Source organism: Setaria viridis, chromosome 8 (assembly GCF_005286985.2).
Source record: "Setaria viridis chromosome 8, Setaria_viridis_v4.0, whole genome shotgun sequence".
In the NCBI taxonomy this organism is placed as follows: Eukaryota; Viridiplantae; Streptophyta; class Magnoliopsida; order Poales; family Poaceae; genus Setaria; species Setaria viridis.
Genome location: NC_048270.2, coordinates 34,525,527 through 34,548,072, shown reverse-complemented (window position 1 = coordinate 34,548,072; position 22,546 = coordinate 34,525,527). Strand labels below are relative to the sequence as shown.

The window sequence follows — 22,546 nt, the reverse complement described above, 5'->3', positions numbered from 1 at the left end:
ACTATTAATTAATGAATCTTGAACTGTTAGTCCTCTGGATCGACGAACCCAAAGCCCCGAGGTCCTTCCAAGGTGAAGACTGGAACAAAAAAGGCTATCATCACGGAAGTCACAGAAGAGGGCAGGCCGGTTGCTCTCCAAAAAGTGGCAACACAATACGTGAGTCAGATCCGGGCAATCATAAGGGAGAACGAGCCCATCAGCATAAGGGAATGGAAGGGCAAAATGATGAATCCATACGCGCTCCAGGATACAGAAAAGAATATGTTGTGGGAAGAAGTTAAGAAACATTTCACATTTCCCGACGGATATATTGAAAATGATGTGAAAGCGTGGACACTAAAGAAGATGGCCACACACTGCCAGACATTCAAGAAGATGTTGGATACCACCTACATTAAGAAGGGCCAAACTCTAGATTTTACTGTGTTCCACAGTGTAGGGACCACTGGGAGGCATTTGTAAAATACAAGAGCACCAAAGACAGTACGAACAAGGTCGCCCAGAACACAGGCAATGCTGGGGGGAAGGAGTACCATCATAAGCTAGGGCGAGGTCGTTACACCAAAGCAATTCCCAAATGGAATCAGATGGAAAAAGATCTGATTGAGCTGGGTATCGTACCATGAACAATTGATTGGCCCGAACGATCGAAAAATTGGTATTACGCTCATGGAGGTGAGATAAACCCAAATGATGGGATGCTGGTCTTCGATGACCTATTACGTGAAGCGACCACAAAGCTTGACAAGATTATTAAAGATGTTAAGGTTGGGACATTGACGGTGTACCGAGAGAATGATGAGCTCACAATGGCCCTCGGGAATCCCGAACACCTAGGACGTACCCGAGGGTTCGGGCTTGTTCCGTGGAAGTTCGCATTCCGAGGCGACTTGGACATGTACACAAGCCAGAACTGAAGAAAGGAGAAAGAGGATGAGAGGTGGCGGCACACGATAGAATCCAAACTGCAATCTGTAGAAGTAAGAATGTAGGAGGGAGGCAGTAGATGAATGGCCGATGCAGTTGCTAGCCCTTCTCAACACCACGGGAGCAGCTGTGTGTCCACAGGGCTCCCTGAGCCACATACGCCAGGATTACCCGTGGAAGAGCAACTATTCCCTGTGGATGCCACCATGCAACGCACCACATGTGAGTTGCATACACCGATCGGCAACCTCAGCATTAAGCTACGTATATATACATAATATTCATGCACCGGAGCCTCGGGAGTGCTTTGGCAATTTGAAGTTTAAGAGCTTCATTTCTTTTATATATCCAGGTGGCGTACGGGAGTGCATTGCCAATCCTGCCAAATCATACATGCCATGGCATGGAGCTTCCACTTGGCTATGCCAGTGTTGGCGTAGAGAGAATCCCTGATAGCCAATTTCAAGGCCTAGAGCTCAACTTCCCAGTAGGCGATGGGTCAACAACACTAGGAGAAGTGGTTCACGGGGTCATTCTATGGCGCAAACGCTACATCATCATCCCCGGCATGGAGGCACCTCCTCAGAGCTCAAGACCACTCTCCGCAAATCCACAGCAGCGACCATCTCCTCAAACATCCAGACCATCATCTCCACCACAACCTGCTCCACGATCAAGGTCTCCATCTCCACCACAACCTAGTGGTTAGAGCGACGACGACGACAACAACACCCCTCCACGATCACCTTCGCCAGGACTAAGAGCACCATTTAAGAAGTCGCGACTACTGCCTCCCAAGCCAAGACAGTGTAAGAAGAAAACAAAGGAGTCTGAGGTGACTCCTGAGGAACGCTAGGAGGCAATGACTCATGAGGAACATTGGACCGAAATCCAAGTGCAAGCTAGTGAGTGGTTGAGGGAATAGAGGGAATTAAGAAAAGCAAGGGAGATGGAGCCACCGCCAGTAGATCGAAGAGAATTATATAAATTCATCAAGATGCAAGAACAAGCCAAGAAGAGTCAACCACTACTATCGAACTATGAACGTTCATTAGTAAAGGTTGATGCGAAGGAAAAAAGGAAAAAAGTCGAGCTGCCAGCTGCACTGCCAAGTGAACCGAAATGGACCTTTGAGCTAGGCAAGCCTATGGTTAGCCCTGATTCGCTAAAGAAGCTATCAACAAAGATGTACGAATTTCATCAATGGTACATGAAGTTGTCTGCCGACAAGAGGGAGATGTTGGGCCTTAAGATAAAACCGATAGATTTTCACGGCGAAGGCAAGGCAGTCCTGTGGGTACGATTCAAGGATACATACGAAGTGTACCATCATGGTGCCCTAGACATCTCTCTGATGAGCTCCTGGACTCTGTAAATGTCCGTTTATATGTACATGTAAATTTTGGCTCATATCATTTTTTTGTGCATGTGTCGCCGTAATAATTAACTTCGTCTTACATTTTATGTAGGACGCTAATTCGGACGTGCTGACATGAATCGTACCTCCATATTGGCTTCATGGATCCATCCATAGTGAACCAAGCCCAGATACGAGATTTTCCAGACAAAATATTATTGGCAGTATACAATTCCTTAGATAGACAAAAATTAAAGGATCACACACTACTTCCATACAACTTCAAGTAAGCGTGTGTATGCCATCTATATTCGTTTTCTTTTTACTTACCTGATTAATGTTAGTTACCTCTAATATATATGAATATTTACGTATGCAGCTCCCACTAGATCCTCATTATTATTAACATTAATCGAAGTCATGTCACTGTCTTCGATTCGTTGAGGAGAGATCCGAAGGAGTACCAAGACGTGCAACACACGCTAGACATGTAATAATTCTGGACCTCTATCTCTATACAAAATTTTGTTTCTTAAATTTTCACCTAACACTATATCATTCATTATTTTAATCCGCAAAGCATGGAGAGAATTCATCAAGACAGACAGATCAGGTCAATTCAAAGAAAAACTTACATGGAGAACAGACTTCCTAGTACGTATGAAGTCTGCACATTTTGTACATTCTATAGCACGAATATTTAATAACTTAATTATTTTTCCCACTACAGTGCTTAAGACAGGAACCTGAGAATGATAATCTATGTGGCTACTATGTCTGTGAGCACATGCACAATTTATTGGGACCCAAGACCACCAAGGCCACGGAGCATGAATTTAAAGTATGTAAAATAAAACTATTAATAGTTATTTATTTTCTACAATTGTTGGTGTAAAATTCACATATATGTATTCAAATTACAGATGTGGAATATTCAATTGGGACTCTTGAAGAAGGAAAGAGTAGCGGCAATATGTGAAGGTCTCATTGGATTCCTGGTGGATGAGGTGGTAAATCCATAAGGAGACTTTCATTACGATGGACAAAAATTAGACGCTCCTAGCACCTCGACGGGAAGATCATCGTAGATATATATATATATATATATATATATATATATATATATATATATATATATATATATATATATATAGTTTGATTTAGCTTGTATATATATGTAATACGTACGCTAATTAGATTTATATATATATATAGTATGCTAAAAATTGTATAGTATTTGTATAAATACTTGTTTGATTCGTTTAAATACTTGTTTGATTAATTTTATTATAAAAAAAGTTCTCAACTATCAAAGGTTAACTAAAGGGGTACGTGAGATATGCACGAAATTATAGACGCCATGCAGGCTTGCATGGCGCTGTACGCACGCACTTTAGTCCCGGTTTATTTTACAAACCGTGACTAAAGAGGCAACCTTTAGTCCCAGTTTGTAACCTAACCGGGACTAAAGGTCTATCCATCGCCCCGGCATGTCGTCGTCGTCCCCAGCGCTGCGGGCGCTCGGCGGCGCGTGGCGGCGCGCGCGGGAGGCGGTCTCCTTCTCCTCCACCCGCGTGCGTCACAAGACCGGCGCGCACCTCCACCGGATCGACAACTACTCCGGGACGATGTCGGCAGCCCTCCCCGGCCACCACATCGAGTCGGCGCCGTTCGTCGTCGGCGGCCACGAGTGGAAGCTCCACTTCTACCCCAACGGCGCCGACGAGTCGGCGTCGGCGTCACCCGGCCGCGCCTCCGTGAAGCTCGTCTATAGGGGCTACCCCTGGTGGCGGCCGGCGCTCCTCCACTTGTTGAGGCCGCCGGACGTGACGGCGGCGTACAAGGTGAGCGTCCTCGACAGCGAGGGGAACCGGGTGTTGAGCAGGGCATGCCGGCCGCGCCGCTTCTCCGCCTGGTGGCACGAAGACGCTGAGAACGTGGCCACGGCGAAAGAGCTGAGGTCGGCGGCGATGCGGGGCGGGAAGGAGGACGGTGGGATTGTCGTCCGGTGCGACGTCACCGTGATGAAGCTCGAGAAGGAATCAAGCGTCAGGTGGTACCTTCGTCAGTTAGTTAGCAAATTTTAAGTTGAATTATAAATTTTAAGTTGAATAATAACTTAGGTTAGACTGCCTGCTGCTTGTTATCTACGGATTACGGGGGATGTTGTTAACAAAAGCTACTGCGCCGCGTGAAGTTTTTTTACTCGACAGAGCCGTGCAAAATTATGTTGTTTTTTACCTGACGAGATCTTCGCTGGTTCTGTGTTCTTCACTGAGTCACCCATGAGATCTGAATCATGAAATTAGCTGAAATCCAATCTAGAGAAAAAATGACTTTCTTGCACGCTCAATCTGCCAACAGGGTACAGGATGCCTGCCTGCCTAATCGGGTTCATCTCGAGTTAAGGAATTCTGTCATCAAGTTGAATGCTGATAATGCAGATGTTCCAGTGGCTAAGAAAGCTCACCATGGCAGACGGTCGGACAGATTTACTCAACACATCATTGTCCGTGCTGCATATAAGCATACTATGTAATGTATAGAAGCAAGAGGTTCTCACATTGCAACACGATCTTAGATTTGGTTTGCTCCAAAATCTCAGGGGTGGTGGAGTAACACCAAAGAGAAGGATGCTTCTGTTCTAAGAAGATCCCAAAGGTGTGATCGATCCTATTTTATTTGTTTGTCATGCAATTCTCTGCGGAACCAATCTGTATATCCGCAACGAGGGGAAATATGTGCATGCACGCTTTGAGCAATTCAGTTTTGCCTGGGTGTAATCTTACCGAAAAAAATTATATATGCTCCAGGCCTAGTGTATCATCATATGAATTATATGTGCATGACTGACGACCTAGTGTATCATGCATCCTTGGTTAGAGCTGCTCGGGTCTAGTTTTTCATACACAACTCATGCATATTTCCTGCAGCTAGCATAATATAAGGCCTATATTTTCCTTAATAAGTAATATCACAAATTTAAATTGTCAAGTGACCGAAATTTGGAATGAATTTAGCTGATGCTCAAAAAAATGGAAAAGGGAATAAAGAAACCCTCCTCAAGAATTCCTTTGTTTCATTGGGGCTCGCTTAACAAAAGCATGCTGCCACCAGATATATCAAACACAGCTCTCTTTTTGAAAGATCAAAACACCAATCTTGCCAGTTTTTCTTTGAATACAGCTTCTAGATGACGACAGTAGCCAGCACACCAAGGAACAACGGCCTGATTGACAGAACAGCACCATCAATAATGAAATGTTTAACACTTAAATGGTACAAGAAACAAAAGTGAAAGCAAAGTCGTTCATTTTGCATGTTCAGACCAAGAATCTGCCATGCAAAGTAATTTAAACAGCACAACATAGGCAAAAGGGAAACAAGGTCACTTTGCAGCTCAAGACCAATCCACTATGTTCAGGCATACTCATGTTGGCATGTTGCACACTGACTGCAGTATCCAAGAATCCTGATCATGGAAATACTAAAAATTTGAAGAATCCAAGATAAGAAGGAAAAAAACAGTTATCTGTCAAAGTTTTTGGAGATAGCAGGTTAATGAACCACCATGCGAGAGGTCCGAATTCGGTGGTATCACTCTGTCAGGTGGAGTGTGGTGTTGCTGCAGCACTACAGCGAAGGGTCCCATATGACAGTGGCCTTAGTGCGATGCAGTCTGTTTCTATCGGTTCCCTGTGACCGCAGGGCCACGCTCGGATGTTTCGGCGAATACATGAGGGTGGATGTTGGTGGGTGCCGCCGTGGTGAGTGGAGTGGTAAGATCGTGTTGATGTCCCAATCCAACCGGTCAGGTGTGGCAGTTTTGAGTTGAGTAGCTACCCGTGTTAATATCCCAATCTAACCGAGCGAGTCTATTTTATTTTTCTTTCTTTTCCTTTTCTTGTATCTTTCTAGTCTGGAATTCCTTTTTTAATATAATCGGCAGCTCTCCTGGCGTTCAAAAAAAAATGAACCACCATGCACAGCCAACAAGAAATTTACACACTCAACTTTCTGCTGCCCAGGTTAGCTGATCCTTTTAAGGTTAGGAAAAAATTATTGAAACGATGGAAAACTTCGGTGTCAGCTGGATCGATACATCGAATGAAATAATCAACATAATGTAGAATAAAACAGAGTGACAGGAATAAACAAAAACCCAACAATCTTAAGGCACAGCTTCAAACAAGGCAAACCTACACTGTGACATACAAATCGTATAGATCCTTAATCAGAGGTGGATTTTGTCAACAGCACAAAATAAGAATATTGTAACAGGTAATGTCAAAACACTAGTGCTCGGATCCTCCAGGAGTATAGCAACTTATGTTTTTTAGTTCTAAAATAGAAAGCATGAAGATAACAGTGACTGATGGGCATTAATTTATTAAATAAGTGACATCAGGACAACCTACCTACCACAAGCATAGAACTTTCTGTTGCTCGGTTAAGTCAATCATTCCATGAATAAAAAACCATGTGTTTTGGAAAAACCAAAACACTTCATGCAACGCAGTGAAACTTGGCATGTACAATACAATTTTGCTGGATAGAGAGGAATAAACAAACTAACCTACCACATAAGATCAGACAGCATTGCTTGATGTATGACAAATATATGCAACAGAGTGACAAGAATAAGCAGAAACCAACAATAATACGAGCTTTACATAATGCAGACATTGACTGGTGATATACAAAAAAATATGCACAGTGATCTTGCATTCCCAGGTTTCAGGTGGAATCTGGCAACAAATAATATAACAATATTCCAATCAGTCACAGCAACAGGCCACCCCGTGCTGGAATTAATATAATGCCTTGATACATCTATGCATACAAGAGGTTATAAAAAATTAACAATGTGTTGGTGATCAGTTTTTATCAGTGTCATGTGAACAGCATGTGGCGATGCAGTTGGATCGGAGCATCCTCACAATCAGGGGCGGATCCAGGGCCCGGGCTGCCGGGGCGGATCCAGGGCCCGGGCTGCCCGGGCTGCAGCCCGGGGCGAGACCATGGAGTCCCTTTAACCTATGTGCTGTTTAGCCTAATAAAATGAGGCTTAGGAGACAAAATTAGACTATTTTAGGTGTGATTCAACAGCTTAGCCCGGGGCGCAACCCCGTTCTGGATCCGCCCCTGCTGACAATCACCACTCATTGTCCATTGCAAAATCGATAGATGCACATGCAAGAAGTCAAATTAATAAACGAAACCAATGCAACTCAGAGTCAAGTACATTAAGCATTATGTATTGCAGACAGAAAGAATACGGCCAGCAAGATTTAAGCATGCATCCACAAAGATACAATCAGATTGCAATGGTAGATGGTGGACTATAACTAGAAGGTCATGCATTTAGGTCCTTGATATAATGACCGCATCCTGTCAATGCGATGCATATGTTATAGGTTTTTAACTAAAAGCACATAATGGCCTAGTTAGGTGCAACATAGATAACATGCCGATGGACTGATAACTTTAGCCAAACATTGTTAGATCATGGACTTAACTACGGCCAACATATAACATAATTAATAGAGAAAGCATGTACACCAAACAAGAAAATAAAATTCACTACACTTTGTGCTACCCAGTTCAGCTGATGGTTCTAAGGATAAGAAAAGGCCATATGCTTTGGAACAACAGAAACCTAAGTTACCTGCTGGAGCGATACAAGAAAGAAATGAAGCATGACGAATAAAAGAGTGAGAGTAATAAACAAAGACTTGATATATAAATATATAATATGCGTGCTTGATAGAGCATTCACATGAAAGGTAGATTTTGGCAATGGAACAGTATACCAATATTCTAACAGGCTAATTGCAAAGTTATCAAAAATTGTTGCAGTAGTAACTGAAAAGATCAAACATAGCATAGGTTAATAGATTGACCGATAGTAGATAACATGTTTCGACGACTAGTAGATAGATTGACAGATATAGTAGATACATTGGTTCGACGACTAGTAGATAGGTAGGTAGGTAGATAGATAAATAGCAAAATGCTGATAAGCTAAGGGTCTGTTTGGATACTTTTGCTAAACTTTAGATGTTAAAAGTTGCTAAACTTTAGTCATGGCTGTTTGGTTCCATGAGCTAAAGAGCATTTAATGAGGTGGACAAAGACCTATTTGCCCTTAATGAGGGGGGAGAGAGAGCGGGGGTATCTACAGGCATTAATGGGGAAAAAGGTGTTCACCCCACCTTTTAGTCCTGTTTAGCAACAAAAACTTGCTTATGGACTAAACTTTAGCAATCAAAGTTAGTCCTGTTTAGCAAGGGTGTTTGGCTATTTAGGATTAAATGGAACTAAACTTTAGTTGCAAGGTGGAACCAAACAACCCCTAAAACATCTAAGAGTCCACAGCAGCCTCCTCGTCATCAGTGTCGGTGGCATATACTGTTGGAGATGCCCAGGAAGGTCTGCCCCAATTGGTAAGTGCAGGCCCAATTAGCAAGCTATATATTGCTAATCACTGGCCACAAAACGATTAACCTAGGGGGCTAATAAATCCTGCCGCAGGGCTCCTGCCAGTGCTGCTGCCGGCCAGGTCTCCTGCCGCATGCAAGTGCTGCTGCCGGCCAGGCTCCTGCCGCATGCTGCCGCACGCAAGTTGTGCCGCACGCCAGGTTCCTGCCGCCGCCGCAGCACCTGCAGTTTTCCCTCCCGGATCAAAGGTTGATCGTAGGGATCTTTAAGTACGTGCCATGGAGTGCTAGCATGCTTCGGTTCGTCATCCCATCCTCGTCATCCCATCCTGTACATGTGAATTGTTGTAGAGGTGTCGCTAGGTTGCGCACTTCGTCAAATCGTACGACTACTTCCTCGATGTCGATCGGATCGACTACTCGCGCTTCATCAAGACTTCCATTGTGATGCGCGAAGGTATAATTTATGATCATCTACTCGCAAGTGATCCTGTTTACGTAGTTATATTTTTGTGTGCTAGCGAGTAACATACCGTGTTTCCTAACCTATACATGTCGGAAAAATCACCAAAGTCGGATGGGGAGAACATGGACGTCTCCTCGAATACCTCCCTTGCCGACTGCCGGACCTGCTCCTTACCAGCGAGGAACTCATCATCAACGGCAACGCAGCTCTTGGTGTCGTACTCGGTGCGTGCCCAGGCCTGGAAAGCCAGGAACTTGTCCCTCATCAAGGATGCTACCTCAACCCCCTGGCGCATTGGCTAGAAATGGTTTTTGCTGGCAGGTAAGTAGGCTCTGTGATGGCGGGCGGAGCACCCACAAGTAACTTTAAGCTAGCACAAATGGCGGTCTGTGCTAGCGAGTGCTCGTTCACCAGCACAGACCACTCTGTCTTGGCGGGTGGCATAACCACCCGCCAACACAGACGTCACCTGCCAGCACAGCTATTTTTGGAAAATAAAAAAGCCTGCTTGCCATGCCTGCCGCCCATCGCGGACCGCCATGGTCCGTACCAGTGGTCACTCGATGTCCAAGAAGCGCGCGCCGGTGGCCGCGATGACGGCCCCAGAACGCACTGGCGCCGCCGCGTCCTGGTGTTCCCGCTGCCGTTCCAGGGCCATATCAACCCGCTGCTGCAGCTCGCCGACGTGATCCACACACGGGGCCTCGTTATCACCGTGCTCCACACGCACATTGAGTCACCGTGCTCCACACGCACTTCAATGTGCTGGGCCCCATGCACCGCCTAGAGTTCCGGTTCGTGCCCGTGCCCGACAACGTCCCCGTCGACGTTGCCGCATCCGGGGACGTCATCGGCATCCTCGACGCCATGAACACCGCCATGGAGGCGGAGGACGTGACAGCCCTCCAGGACGTCCTCGTGTCCATGCTTGCGAATGACGAACAGGCCCCTCCCGCCGCTTGGCCGTGCCTCGCTCCAGCCGCCCACACGCCTGTAGCGGCCGCCGCTCCCTCCGCTCCTGTCGCCCGCACCGCCTTGCCCGCCCGCCACGGCCTCGGATCCAAGGGCGCCGTGGCCGCCTCCTGCCGCCATGCCACGTCGCCAACCGCCGGCCGGTGTCCCGCGCTTGCCGCCCTCCTAGCCCTTGGCCCTTGGAAGATGAGGTGAGAGGAATGGATAAGAAGAGAGGGAGAGGGAAGGGATAAGAGGGGATGGATCCAGGGAGTGGAGGTTCGGACCAATGGGAGAGCTTGATTTTGGATACACGGATCGCTGACGTGGCGGAACGTGTTTCTTTCGTAACCTTATAACAAAGTTTTGGGCAGCTAAACGATTTTAAACGAAACATTTATCATCTACAAAATTTTATCTCATTAAGCACTACAACTTTGATATAGAGCTTGTTTGCATACGACATCATTTGAAAATTTTAAAATTCAAGATTTCAAAATTAGAGAGCTTACAATGATATTTTGAGCAATTAAACAACTTTAAATGAAAAGGTTATCAACTACAAAATTTTAAATCTAATCTAAATCTACAACTTTGATATAAAGTCCTCTTATTTGAATAAAAAAATATTTTAATTTAATGGGTATTTGAATTGAAGGAAATAATTAAGTCAAAATTCAAAAATATTATTTAAATACTTGGAAAATGATTTCAAAATTGTTTCAAACTTTTACACATGGATATAAATGTTATTTAGAAAATTTAAAAATACTATTTCAAAGATAACACAAATGTTAATGAGTAGTTAGTTCACTTGTCACAAACAATTTCGAATTTTTTTGAAAGCACTCCGCTAGCCGCCCGCTAGCACAGTGGCCTCTGTGCTGGTGGGCCACATAAGCGCTCGCCAGTATAGATGGGACAATCTGTGCTGGCGGGTGCTGGCGGGCGCTCCCCCAGCCTAACAAATCTTTGTACTGGTGGTTGCCAATCACGTCCGCCAGCACAGTGATTTGCGTGTGTCAACACAAATCATTTCTAGCGTAGTGGTTATAACATAAAGTCAGTACAGAGCACAACATCAAACTACATATTATTTGAATATTGCTTCAACAGATCAAAACTGATTTATTGTGTTGCCGTGGCAGAATCTAATAGGTTCTAGCATGCATGGTATAGAATTTTTTGTCATTCAACATATTGAAGAAAAAGAATAAGGAACTGTTATATATGCATTGCCTGTCAAACAGCATGTGTACATAAATATTAAACAGTCCATTCACATTTTTTGTCATGACTATAGAAAAAGATAAACTAACCTATGCATTTCAGTAAAGATATAACATGTTGAAGGAACCATTAAAGCATCTCATCCCTGAATTATATCATTGACTAGAAAGAACAACATTCAGTACGTGGCACGTAATGTAGCAATCAAAATATGCAGTACGTGGCAAGTACTCTGTCATTAATATGCAGTACGTGGCAAGTATTCTGTCATTGACTAGAAGGAACAACATTTGTTAACCATGAAAAGGCAATTATCTGAATTAAAAAAGAACAGCGACCACATAATATTCGAGGAAAAAAAGAATAGCCACATATAAAAAGAACAGGAAGATAGGGAATAGGTTGGGTATGTAATCGGTGCTCGTAGCCTATTTACTACTTGCACTACTATCTGTTTGCACATAATATTACTTTTCCGATGACATCTATATATCAAGCTTAGTCTTTGCTATCCTTAGGAATCAGGATAGTAGTTGCTACTTGCCTGTGTAGGTATACAACTCACTTGCTAATAGACTCAAGAGAAAACAGAGGGCGATGGAATCAAGGCACTCTTAATTAGTGATGATGATGCAGTGGGTTGGAATCTAAGACTAGGAGGCATCAGGAACCACACCTCCCTTAAGCATAGTACTTGGTGTAAGATAAACATCCTCAACTGGTGCCGGCACCTATCTGGACTGCACCAACCGTGGTCCTCAATGAGCACATGTTCGGAGCTGCCCTAGAGGAGGCGGCGACGAAGCTAGCCAGCATCTCCCACCGTGCTCTCACGATCGCCTTGCCATGTCGGTGTCGTGGTGCGGCCTGCAACATGTATCGGTTGGAAAAAGTCGATGAAATGGTCGGTTTGCGGTGACACACACAAGGCCTCCACGTCGACCTTTTGTGAAACATTGTGCTATCTTGCATGATGGTGTCCTGGACGACGATGTCTTTTCATTGACCTCGCAAGCACTGTCAATATGCACTGCCGGTTCCAAATATTCCAGCAATGGTCCAAGTTTGGAACCAGCAATGATAACTTGCTGTGTGCTAGTGCATGGAAGTTTAATTAGTGTTGTGTAAATCTGTTTGCACAGCAGGGCTAGAAGTAAAAAAGTTTGAAATTAACCGAGTCAAACATCAGTTTAATTTGTCCAAAAAACCCTGTACTATCTGTGTTTGCGCATGTCCAGTGATTCATGGGTAATATATGGGAAATGCCATCCACAGACGTGGTATAACCAACAATCTATTGCAGTGGTATCAGCATATGAGGATTTGAATGTGGTTGTTGCAGAACCTGATTGAGTGTCCGTGCTATCAGCTCATGATGACTTTGGTACTATATGAGTAACAAATTTCAGCATTGAGATTTTTTACTTGTTCAATTACTACTGTCACCTATATCAACGAAAGATATCTTTGAAATTTGAAGACATGGATGTGACTGTTGAAGTGCATAAATGATGTAGACCTCACGTAGTACAGGATACCATCATGTGAGCTAAGTGGAGCTGTGCACCCATCAATAACTCTCCTTTCCTGAAAAAGTGTCTCTTCTAGTATATATGAATGCTTCTTCTCTGTTACCACTTCATATCATCTTGCAGTTACCTTCTCTGATCCTATTTCAGTTTAGGATAGCAACGAGTCATGGAGAAACATACACCACGTATAACGGAGTCAGGGGAAAGGGAGAATGTGCAATAGCAGCATGAAAATACTAGTGGAGCATTGGATTCATGTTTTTCATCTGGGATTAGAAGGCAGCAGGAATCACATCTCCTCGAGGTCAGAGATTTGAACCAGTTCACGTTGTCGAGATTGCATTGGTAGGATAGCTATCAACCTTTGGCGGCAACGATCAGCTGTATTCGGAGCAAATTAGCAAAGGGAAGCCAAATTAAAGCACTTGACTAGGAGGTGGTTTTGTCCTAATGTCAGCCTCTGTAGCGTAGGAAGGCTTCTCATGCAGTAGAGACTGAGATTAGGTCAAAAGTAGGTTCTAAGTATGCATGGTATAGAATTTGCTCGAGTTAACCAGGTGGACGAATAAAAACTCAAACTCGACTGAAGATCACCTTCTGGTTATCGAAGTGAGGTGGGACTGGAATGGCCTTCCCGTTTAACTTCTCAATCCTCTCCTTGCTAATAGCAATCTGATTCATCTTTATCTGGTACAGTTCCTTCAGCTTTACCATCTCTGCTTTTGTGATTGAGTTCTTATGAACGCTCTCGAAGGTTGACGGAAAGCCTGAACCTCATTGTACAACTTCACCAACTCCATGTTGACATTTTCACTTTTGGAGATGAACTTCTTAAGGATTATTTCCTCAAATTCCTGCATCAAAACTTCAAAGAATACCATGGTAAATATAAAAACAATAAGGAACCGTTATGCATTGCCTGTCAACACAGCATGTGTATATAAATATTAAACAGTCCATTCACATTTTTTGTCATGACTAAAGAAAAAGATAAACTAACCTATGCATTTCAGTAAAGATATAACATGTTGAAGGAACCATTAAAGCATCTCATCCCTGTATTCTATCATTGACTAGAAAGAACAACATTTAGTACGTGGCACGTTATGTAGCGATCAAAACACGTGCGGCACCAGAGCGCCGCACGCAGGGCATCGCTTCCGGCAGCTACAGCTCGCCCATGCCGCGCGACAGGGCGGTGCTGACCGGTCGCCCAGCAGCTGCTTTACGAGATCAAGGTCGTCGTCGCCGGTTCCGCACACCGCCACCGGCACACACGCGGCTTGAAGAGGAGATGCTACCATTAGATGATGCTGTGTCGAGATGCCTCAGTTGCAATTTGCTTACCATAAAAAATGCCTTGGGAAGCATTGCACTACATTATGTTCAAGCCGTTGTTGCTGCAACCGGACATTCACAAACACTTCAGTTTGATGCATAGTTACAGGAAATTGTGTTTAAGTTGTTGTGGATATTACTGGCTGGCGTTGATTTGGCTCTCAAATTAGTCGACCATTCTTTTGCAAGCAAGCTGGTTCAGTTATTCTTTGGATGAAAACTGGAGCGCTCTCAACAGTTACATGGTGCGGGAATGGATAATGGCCGAAGCCGCTCTATGGATCTGGTTGACTGTTAGCAGCCGAGTAGTGGGAGGGAATCGGCAACGAGGAAGAAGAAGAAGATAGGAGGAACGACGAAGCTTTAGATGAGTTCTGTTCTTGTTCTTGCATACATGCGCACAACGGCACCGCGCTGCTGATTTATCTTCAGCTGAGCACATCACGCACGCAACTCACACGAACACTTACATGGGCCTTTTCCACTCTGGACCTGAGATTCGGACATTGGGGATGATGGGCCGAAGGGAACGACGAGGCCCAGCTTGGACCTTCTCCGTTGGCTTGTCCGTGGCAGGCGCAGCATGATCACGCGCCCTAACACTCCCCCCCTGTTTAGGACCTGCTTGTCCCCAAGCAGGTGCTGCTGGGAAACGTTGATGCAAAGCTTCCATGTCTTCCCAAGTAGCAAGAGACTGAAGGGGTTGGTTATTGCCAATCCACACTCGACCTTTGAATTTGAGAAGACCATCTTGTAAGGAGAAATGAGGTACAGAATCTTTAGCAACAACCAGTTTAGCAATAATGTCTTGAGAGGCACTGTCCTTGTGCTATAGAGGTAGTCCAGGTTGGTGCACAACTGGAGACTGCATAAAGTTGAGAAGTAGGGTGAGGTCTTCGAGATAAGGCATCAGCCACCCTATTAGATGTTCCTTGTTTATACACTATTTTGTATTGTAAGCCCAATAACTTGCAGAAAACCTTTTGCTGCCATGGTGTGTTCAGCCTTTGGTCAGACAAGTGGATCAAACTTTTTTGATCAGTATATATTATAAATTCCCCATGTTGCAGGTAAGACCTCCACTGTTCCACAGCCATCAGGATTGCTAAGTATTCTTTCTCATAGGTGGATAAACCTGCTGACTTGGGCCCAAGGGGTTTGCTGATATAGGCTAAGGGATGTCCATTTTGAACCAAAACTGCTCCAATCCCAGAAGCACAGGCATCTGTTTCTAGACAGAATGGTTTGGAGAAATCTGGGGCTGCCAATACAGGTGCTGTACTGAGCGCTGTCTTAAGGGCATCAAATGCATCTTGATGAAGAGAAGTCCACACAAAAATAGTGTGTTTCTTAAGCAGGGAAGTTAAAGGTTTGGCGATGATAGCAAAATGTCTGACGAACTTCCTGTAGTAACCAGCAAGACCCAAGAAGCTCCTCAATTCTTTGGCATTAGTTGGTTGTGGCCAATTTGTAATGGAGGTGATCTTGCTGTTGTCAGTGGAAATCCCTTCAGAGCTAACGATGTGGCCCAGATAAGATATCTGTCTTTGGCCAAAAGAACACTTGGATAGTTTAACTTGCCATTGATCAGCAGCCAGCAGTTGGAGTACAGCTCTGAGATGGGCCAGATGCTCATCGAAGGTTTTGCTATATATTAAGATGTCATCAAAGAAGACCAGAACACATTTCCTGAGTAAAGGCTTGAGAGTCGAGTTCATAGCGCCCTGGAAGGAAGCAGGAGCCCCACATAATCCAAATGACATCACCATGAATTCAAAATGACCGAAGTGAGTTTGGAAGGCTGTTTTGAATTCCTCTCCCGATTTCATTCGGATTTGGTGAAAACCAGAATTAAGGTCCAGGGAAGAAAACCAACTTGCTCCAGACAGCTCATCAACAAGTTCATCAAAAACAGGAATGGGAAATTGACCACGAATTGTCAGTGCATTAAGGTATCTGTAATCCACACATGGTCGCCAGGAACCATCCTTTTTCTTGACTAGCAACAGTGGAGATGAAAAGGGGCTAGTACTGGGTCTAATAATTCCCTTGTCGAGCATCTCTTGAATTTGTTTTTCAATTTCATCTTTAAGTGCTGGTGGGTAGCGGTATGGCCGAATAAAAACAGGTTTGGCACCAGGCACCAAAGGAATGGAATGATCACATAGTCTAGGCGGTGGCAAGCCATCTATAGGGGCAAAGACTGCAGCAAACTCTGAAAGTAGGGCAGCAATTTGTGGGGGAAGGTCTTGAGTATTGGGAGCTGGTTGGTGAGAAGTGTCAATGGAGCAGACTTGAATCATGAGGGTATCTGGATCAGAAGAAAGACCATGCAGAACTGCTGAAGACCCATTGTAAGGTATGGACATCCATTTGAGTTTCCAGTGCACTTTCATTGGGCTGAACTTCTCAAGCCAATCCATTCCTAATATAAGATCATAGTGGTCCAAGGGAATAATCTTGATGTCAGAAACAAAACTGAACTCCTGAATAAACCATGTCCCATTTGGGATATGGGCCACACATTGTAAGACAGCACCATTAGCAACCTGAACCCGAACAGAGTTAGACAGGGGAACTACTCCATCCAGTTTATGAGCAATGTGGTGACTGAGGAAAGTATGGGAGCTGCCTGAGTCAACTAAAATTTTCAGAGGTAGATTCTGGATTGATCCTTCCAATTGCATGGTGCGAGGACCCTCGGTACCAGCTGATGCATCTTTGGAGAGTGCCAGAAATAACTGTTCCTGAAAATGATGCTCAGAGCCAGCATAATTGACACCATCAGGCACCTGGGAGACTTCTTCGACAGAGAACAAGTCAAAAACCTCTTGAATGGCGTTGAGCTGGACAGTAGCTGAACACTTGTGGCCGTGGTGCCATTTTTCAGCACATTTGTCACACAGTCCGCGAGCCCGCCGATAAGCTCGAAGGGAAGCAAACTTGTCCAGCTGAGACTTGTTGAAATCCGGAGGATGAGAGGCCACAACAGTATTAGAAGAGGACATCACAGCCTTGTCAAGACGAGGAGGGGGTGGCAGAGGTAATGGTCCCCTTGGCGGAGGTCTTGGAGGAAATCCTGGTTCAGGGCGACGCCAATCCCGTCGTTTGTAAGGATCCGCCACTTCTTCCTGCAGCAAGGCAAGAGTGCAAGCAGTATCGAGAGTAGAAGGACGCTGAACAAGAACAGTGGAGCGGATATCATCACGTAAGCCATCAATAAAGCGAGTGATGTAATACAGTTGATCAGTAGAGTGGCCATAAGCTATGAGCTGATCTAGCAATTCAGTAAACTTGGCAACATATTCGGCAACAGTGCCCGTTTGCTTAATGTGAAACAATTGTCGGATTAGGAGCTCTTGCTGGTCTCGCCCAAATCTATCAATTAACATAACACTGAATTCAGTCCAGGGAACCCGTTTTAACTGTCGGTCCACTAATAAAGCCCAACGAGCGGCGGCACTAGATACCTCAAACTGCATGACAGCAACCTTAACCCAGATTTTAGGATCGACGCGGTACATCTCAAAGTAGTCCTCACATCTAGATAGCCACAATTTAGGATTGTCGCCCTCAAAAACAGGAAATTGTAGTTTGGGTAACTTGCCAAGATGCACACTATCCTGATAGAAATCATCCTGATGATTGCCATAAGGACGCGAATGCGAACGAGGAAAAGTAGGGTTAGGGATGGGAGACGCACCCTTGACCGGGATTGAGGTATGGGTGAATACTGACCCATACCCGTCATCCCGGTGTATGTGATCGACGCGGTGCCCATGAGGGCCGTCGGTGGTGAGATCCGGAGCAGATGGGCGCTCGGACGCCGACTGAGGCGTGGGGAAGATGCCGGGTTCCGCGGACGCCGAGTCGCGTACGGAACGGTCCCAATGGCGAGTCAGCTTGCCGAGTTCAAGCTTGACGTCATCGACGGCGGCGTCGACCTGGGGGCGCCATTCTTCGAACACCTTGGCTGCGGCCTCGAGCTTGACGATGCGGTCACCATGGAGGCGCTCCGCTTCCAGGAAACGATGCTCCCACTTGAGGTCGCTCTCCGCAAAACGCTTGTGGAGTTCGTCGGAGAAGCACTTGTGGATTTCGTCGAGGAGGATTTTGGTGTTGGGATCCATCGCTCCTGCGCGTTTCTGCAGACGCGTGAAGTGGTGGTGGGGAGGAAGGGGATCCAGGATCGTGGCTCTGATACCAGGATGTTAGCAGCCGAGTAGTGGGAGGGAATCGGCAACGAGGAAGAAGAAGAAGATAGGAGGAACGACGAAGCTTTAGATGAGTTCTGTTCTTGTTCTTGCATACATGCGCACAACGGCACCGCGCTGCTGATTTATCTTCAGCTGAGCACATCACGCACGCAACTCACACGAACACTTACATGGGCCTTTTCCACTCTGGACCTGAGATTCGGACATTGGGGATGATGGGCCGAAGGGAACGACGAGGCCCAGCTTGGACCTTCTCCGTTGGCTTGTCCGTGGCAGGCGCAGCATGATCACGCGCCCTAACATGACCAACACAGCAGAACTCCATGAATCTGAACACAATCGGTGCTTGCCTCTGCAAACCACTCAGAGTCAGATAGCATCAGCCATCATAGTACTGGAAGGTCCATGGGGTCCTGGTGAGTCAAAAGTAACCAAAGATAATGAAGCAACGGCCTACAAGGTCTTCTTCATGGATTGAGGAAACGTCATGACTCATGAAGAAGATCTTACAAGTTAAAAGAATCTTCTCCACTTCACTCCTTCATCCTCGTTCAGTTTCAGTTTCTTCAGAACATCATCCTACCGCTGCCCCTGGTTCTTCAGTTTCGTCAGAGCTTTCGTCGACGGTGACGGCTCATCCTCATTCAGTTTCAGTTTCGTCAAAAGTTCAGAACATGCCTCTCCTGATTAAAAAAAATACTACTACTAGCAGATTGTTGTTGATTTTTTAGGACACAAATTGCTGTTGTTTAAAATTCCGGTAAGCGAAACGATTTCTATCTGGACGACTAGTTGGGCTGGGCCGCTTCCTACGCTGGCCCAACCAATTTGGAGGTTGGAACACAACCCGACTCCAACACTGATGCTGATTGAGGTCAAACTGGGTTCAAATCTATCTTATGTGGTCTTTCTTTACAGGCCCGTACAGGAGATTTTGAGGCCCTAAAGCAAACGGCCCTATCGTAGTGAAAAGATATATTTGGATTCCAGTACAAGTACGTGTGCTTTTTTGCATACAAAGAACTGCAATATGAAATTAGGTACTCATGTTATAGGATTAAAGGGCGAATATTACATACCAATATCTTCTTAACCTCTAGTAAAAAGCACCATTCGTCTTGTGTTCTTCGAAATAAAATCTTCAATTATATCCATATTTAATCTTCTCCAAAACACCATTTTCAAGTGCAATTGTTGCCAACTCATTGGGTCTTTCTTGTGCCATTGTACTACGCATGTAGGATTTTAATAACTTCAATTTTGAAAAGCTCCGCTCCGCGAATGCAACTGTTACAGAAATAGTTAACAAAATTCTGTATGCAATAAGGGCATTTGGGAAACAGCCCATCCGAACTTCAGAATATCAAGAGGGCCCATGTCTTCCTTAGGGATGAAATCTTTGAGGAACATTAACTCCACAAGTAATTCTTTGCCATCAATATCAGAATGTTCACCACTCTTAAGTGCTTCCTCAAGACGAGCACAAGAAGATAACAAACTCTTATCATCTAAGTAGCACAATTTACATGAAGTGAACAAAAAATCACAAGTCTTTTCATACCCTGGTATTGCTCAAACCTCCTAGTTAGTGAAGCAATTGCTTGATCAACAACAGGCAAAAAATACTTGAGCCTAAATGATTCCTCTTCGGACTGTGAAGCAATAGATGCATCATCAGGTGTCCCATCAAATTGCCTTTTCCTTTTGATTTTATGCTTGGTACAAAATGCTGGCTCAATATCCATCTCGTGTGCTATTTCTTTTGCAGATTCTAATGCTTTTGCAAAACCAGTTTCTCTGTACTTACTGAAGAAGGAAATCAGCCCCTGCACTTTCTCTATTGCAATATCAATAAGCATATCCTTTGCTTGTAACCGTTTGTTCACCAAATTAATAGCAGATAATACTTCGTACCAAATAATTATTGCCACAAAAAATTCAAAGTCACCAAGCTCATTGGTTGCCAAGGATTTAGCTTCACTGCTTATTGTTGCATCATTATCCGTATCTGATACTTGGAGTAAAGCTTCTCTCATTTCCTGCATTTGGAACCTTATAGCCTTAACGCTATCAACACTACTCTCCCAACAAGTGGTTGACATTGGCTTAAGAGTCAATCCTGATATGTTATCTTTCAAAAATTTTCATCTCTTTGTGGACTTAGCAAATATTGTATAGATACGTTGTATGATTGCAAAGAAATCTTTAGCCTTACCACAACTCTTTGACTTGACAGCAGCAGCAAGCAAATTAATCAACTCATTCTGGATGCCATGACCAAGGTAATGTTTGTGAATATCATCATTTGTTATGCGTTGAACGTGCTCCCGAATAACTAGATCAAATTCAGCCATCATTTCAACCATGCCTAAGAAATTCCCATTGCTATCTTGGTATAGCTTGCTATTAATGCCACGAAATTCTAAATTACGTTTGGCAAGGAATTTAACAATCTAAATAATTCTGAACAAAACCCTCCTCCAATGCTCCTTTTCTTTCTCTAGTTCTCTCTGAGCGACTTTATCGATAGTCTAATTTTTATCAAACCTGAGACGATTGTCGTACCAAGATGCCATATTTGTAATATGGTCTGCACTAGTTTCATGTTCTTTAAGTCTAATGTTAACATGTGACCTATCATTGAAACCCTCATTTGCCAGCTGACTTCTTAAATGCCTCTTTCTTAATAATTTGCAGCAAAAACAAAATACTCTGTCAAGCTCTTTGGAATATACCAACCATTCTCTACCGCTCTTTTCTCCATTTGATAGAACTCTAGTATATAGTGATGCAGAAAACCTTCTGAATAATCTGTCATTTGGACCTTTTTGAATAGACAAGTCCCTTTTAGGACCCTTTTGGATCAAAGTATCAATCATTTTTTGATCAAGTCCATCCCAATATCTTGGATCAAATATATCAGGCTGAAAAGGAACCCTCAAATCTTTTTCACTTTCAATATTAGGTGATCTATCAAGGGTAGCATCGCCAACATTGACATTTTCCTGAGTTTGATTTTCAGGAGTGTGAGCCTCAACATTGTTAGGATCAATTGTAGGTGAACCAAGTTCAAAAGTGTGAGCCTCAACATTATTTGTGTTACCACCACGATTCCCATCGTTGTCTTCCTGAGTTTGATTCCCATCAACTCCGACACCGACGATGTTTCCGTTTGCTCCTCGCGGCGTCCTTCGTACCGCGAGATCCTCCTCCGCGCACCCCCGCGCCGAAGGAGGTCCACGCCGCTACCCGCGCCGCTCCTACTTCGCCACCTGCCGCTGCACCGCCGTCCCCGCGTACTGGGGGGGCACCATCGTCCCTGCGTTCGAAGGAGGATCCGGGTGACGGCCACGGGGTGCAGGCTGCTGGACGTGATGGCCGCCGTCCCCTGCGACGCCGCGGCCACACTACTCTTGTCCACGGCCTGCCGCACCGCCGGTCTCCCCATGCTACGGACCGCCGCTCGGTACCGTCCGTTCTGGTTCGCCCAGAGCCGACTCAACAACCGGCAGAGGAGGGCTGGACAACGGCCGAAGGCCGGCGCTCTCGTTCCAGGCGACGGCGCCGGCAGAGGCTTGCTCAATGACAGTTCATGGCGGCGCAGGCTCCCAGGCCGGCGAAGGGTATCCCAGAGGAGCTCACGGGCAGGTGCCTCAATTGCTTATCCTTCACCCACTTCATTGCGCAATGCCGACGGCCGACTAGGTGTTTCCGTTGCCATGGCTTTTGGCATCTTGCTCGTGACTGCAAGCGGCCGCGAAGCCCCGTCATTTCGGCTTCCTCCGGTGAGGGCGGTGGGCGGCGCATCGTCCGACAGCGAAACAACTCCCCGCCTACCCCTCGCGCGAGCGACGCCCGCGGCCGCACACCGTCGCCTTCGGCATCCGGCTCCATCCACGGCAGGCGGGGTCGCTCCCCACCACGCGTCGCAGGCCACGTTCGCTCTCGCCCGGTCTCAGGAGGCTCTTCGCGTTCGCGGGTGCCACCGCCGGCGCTCCAGAGACAGAACCTGCCGCGGCCACCCCTACGGGAAGGGCCGTCGGGTTCGCGTTCTTCTGGGAGCGACGATCATGGTCCGGCGTCAT

General features: G+C 45.4%; 1 protein-coding gene and 1 pseudogene across 1 annotated transcript; one reads left to right on the top strand and one right to left on the bottom strand.

The window, feature by feature from the left end:
- The first annotated feature begins 3,777 nt into the window (after nt 1-3,777).
- On the top strand, nt 3,778-4,374 carry LOC117834562 (BTB/POZ and MATH domain-containing protein 2). Its single transcript, XM_034714111.1, has one exon. The coding sequence runs from the start codon at nt 3,778-3,780 to the stop codon at nt 4,372-4,374; it is 597 nt and encodes a 198-aa protein (XP_034570002.1).
- A 15,228-nt stretch (nt 4,375-19,602) lies between these two features.
- On the bottom strand, nt 19,603-22,546 carry LOC140220295 (uncharacterized; annotated as a pseudogene).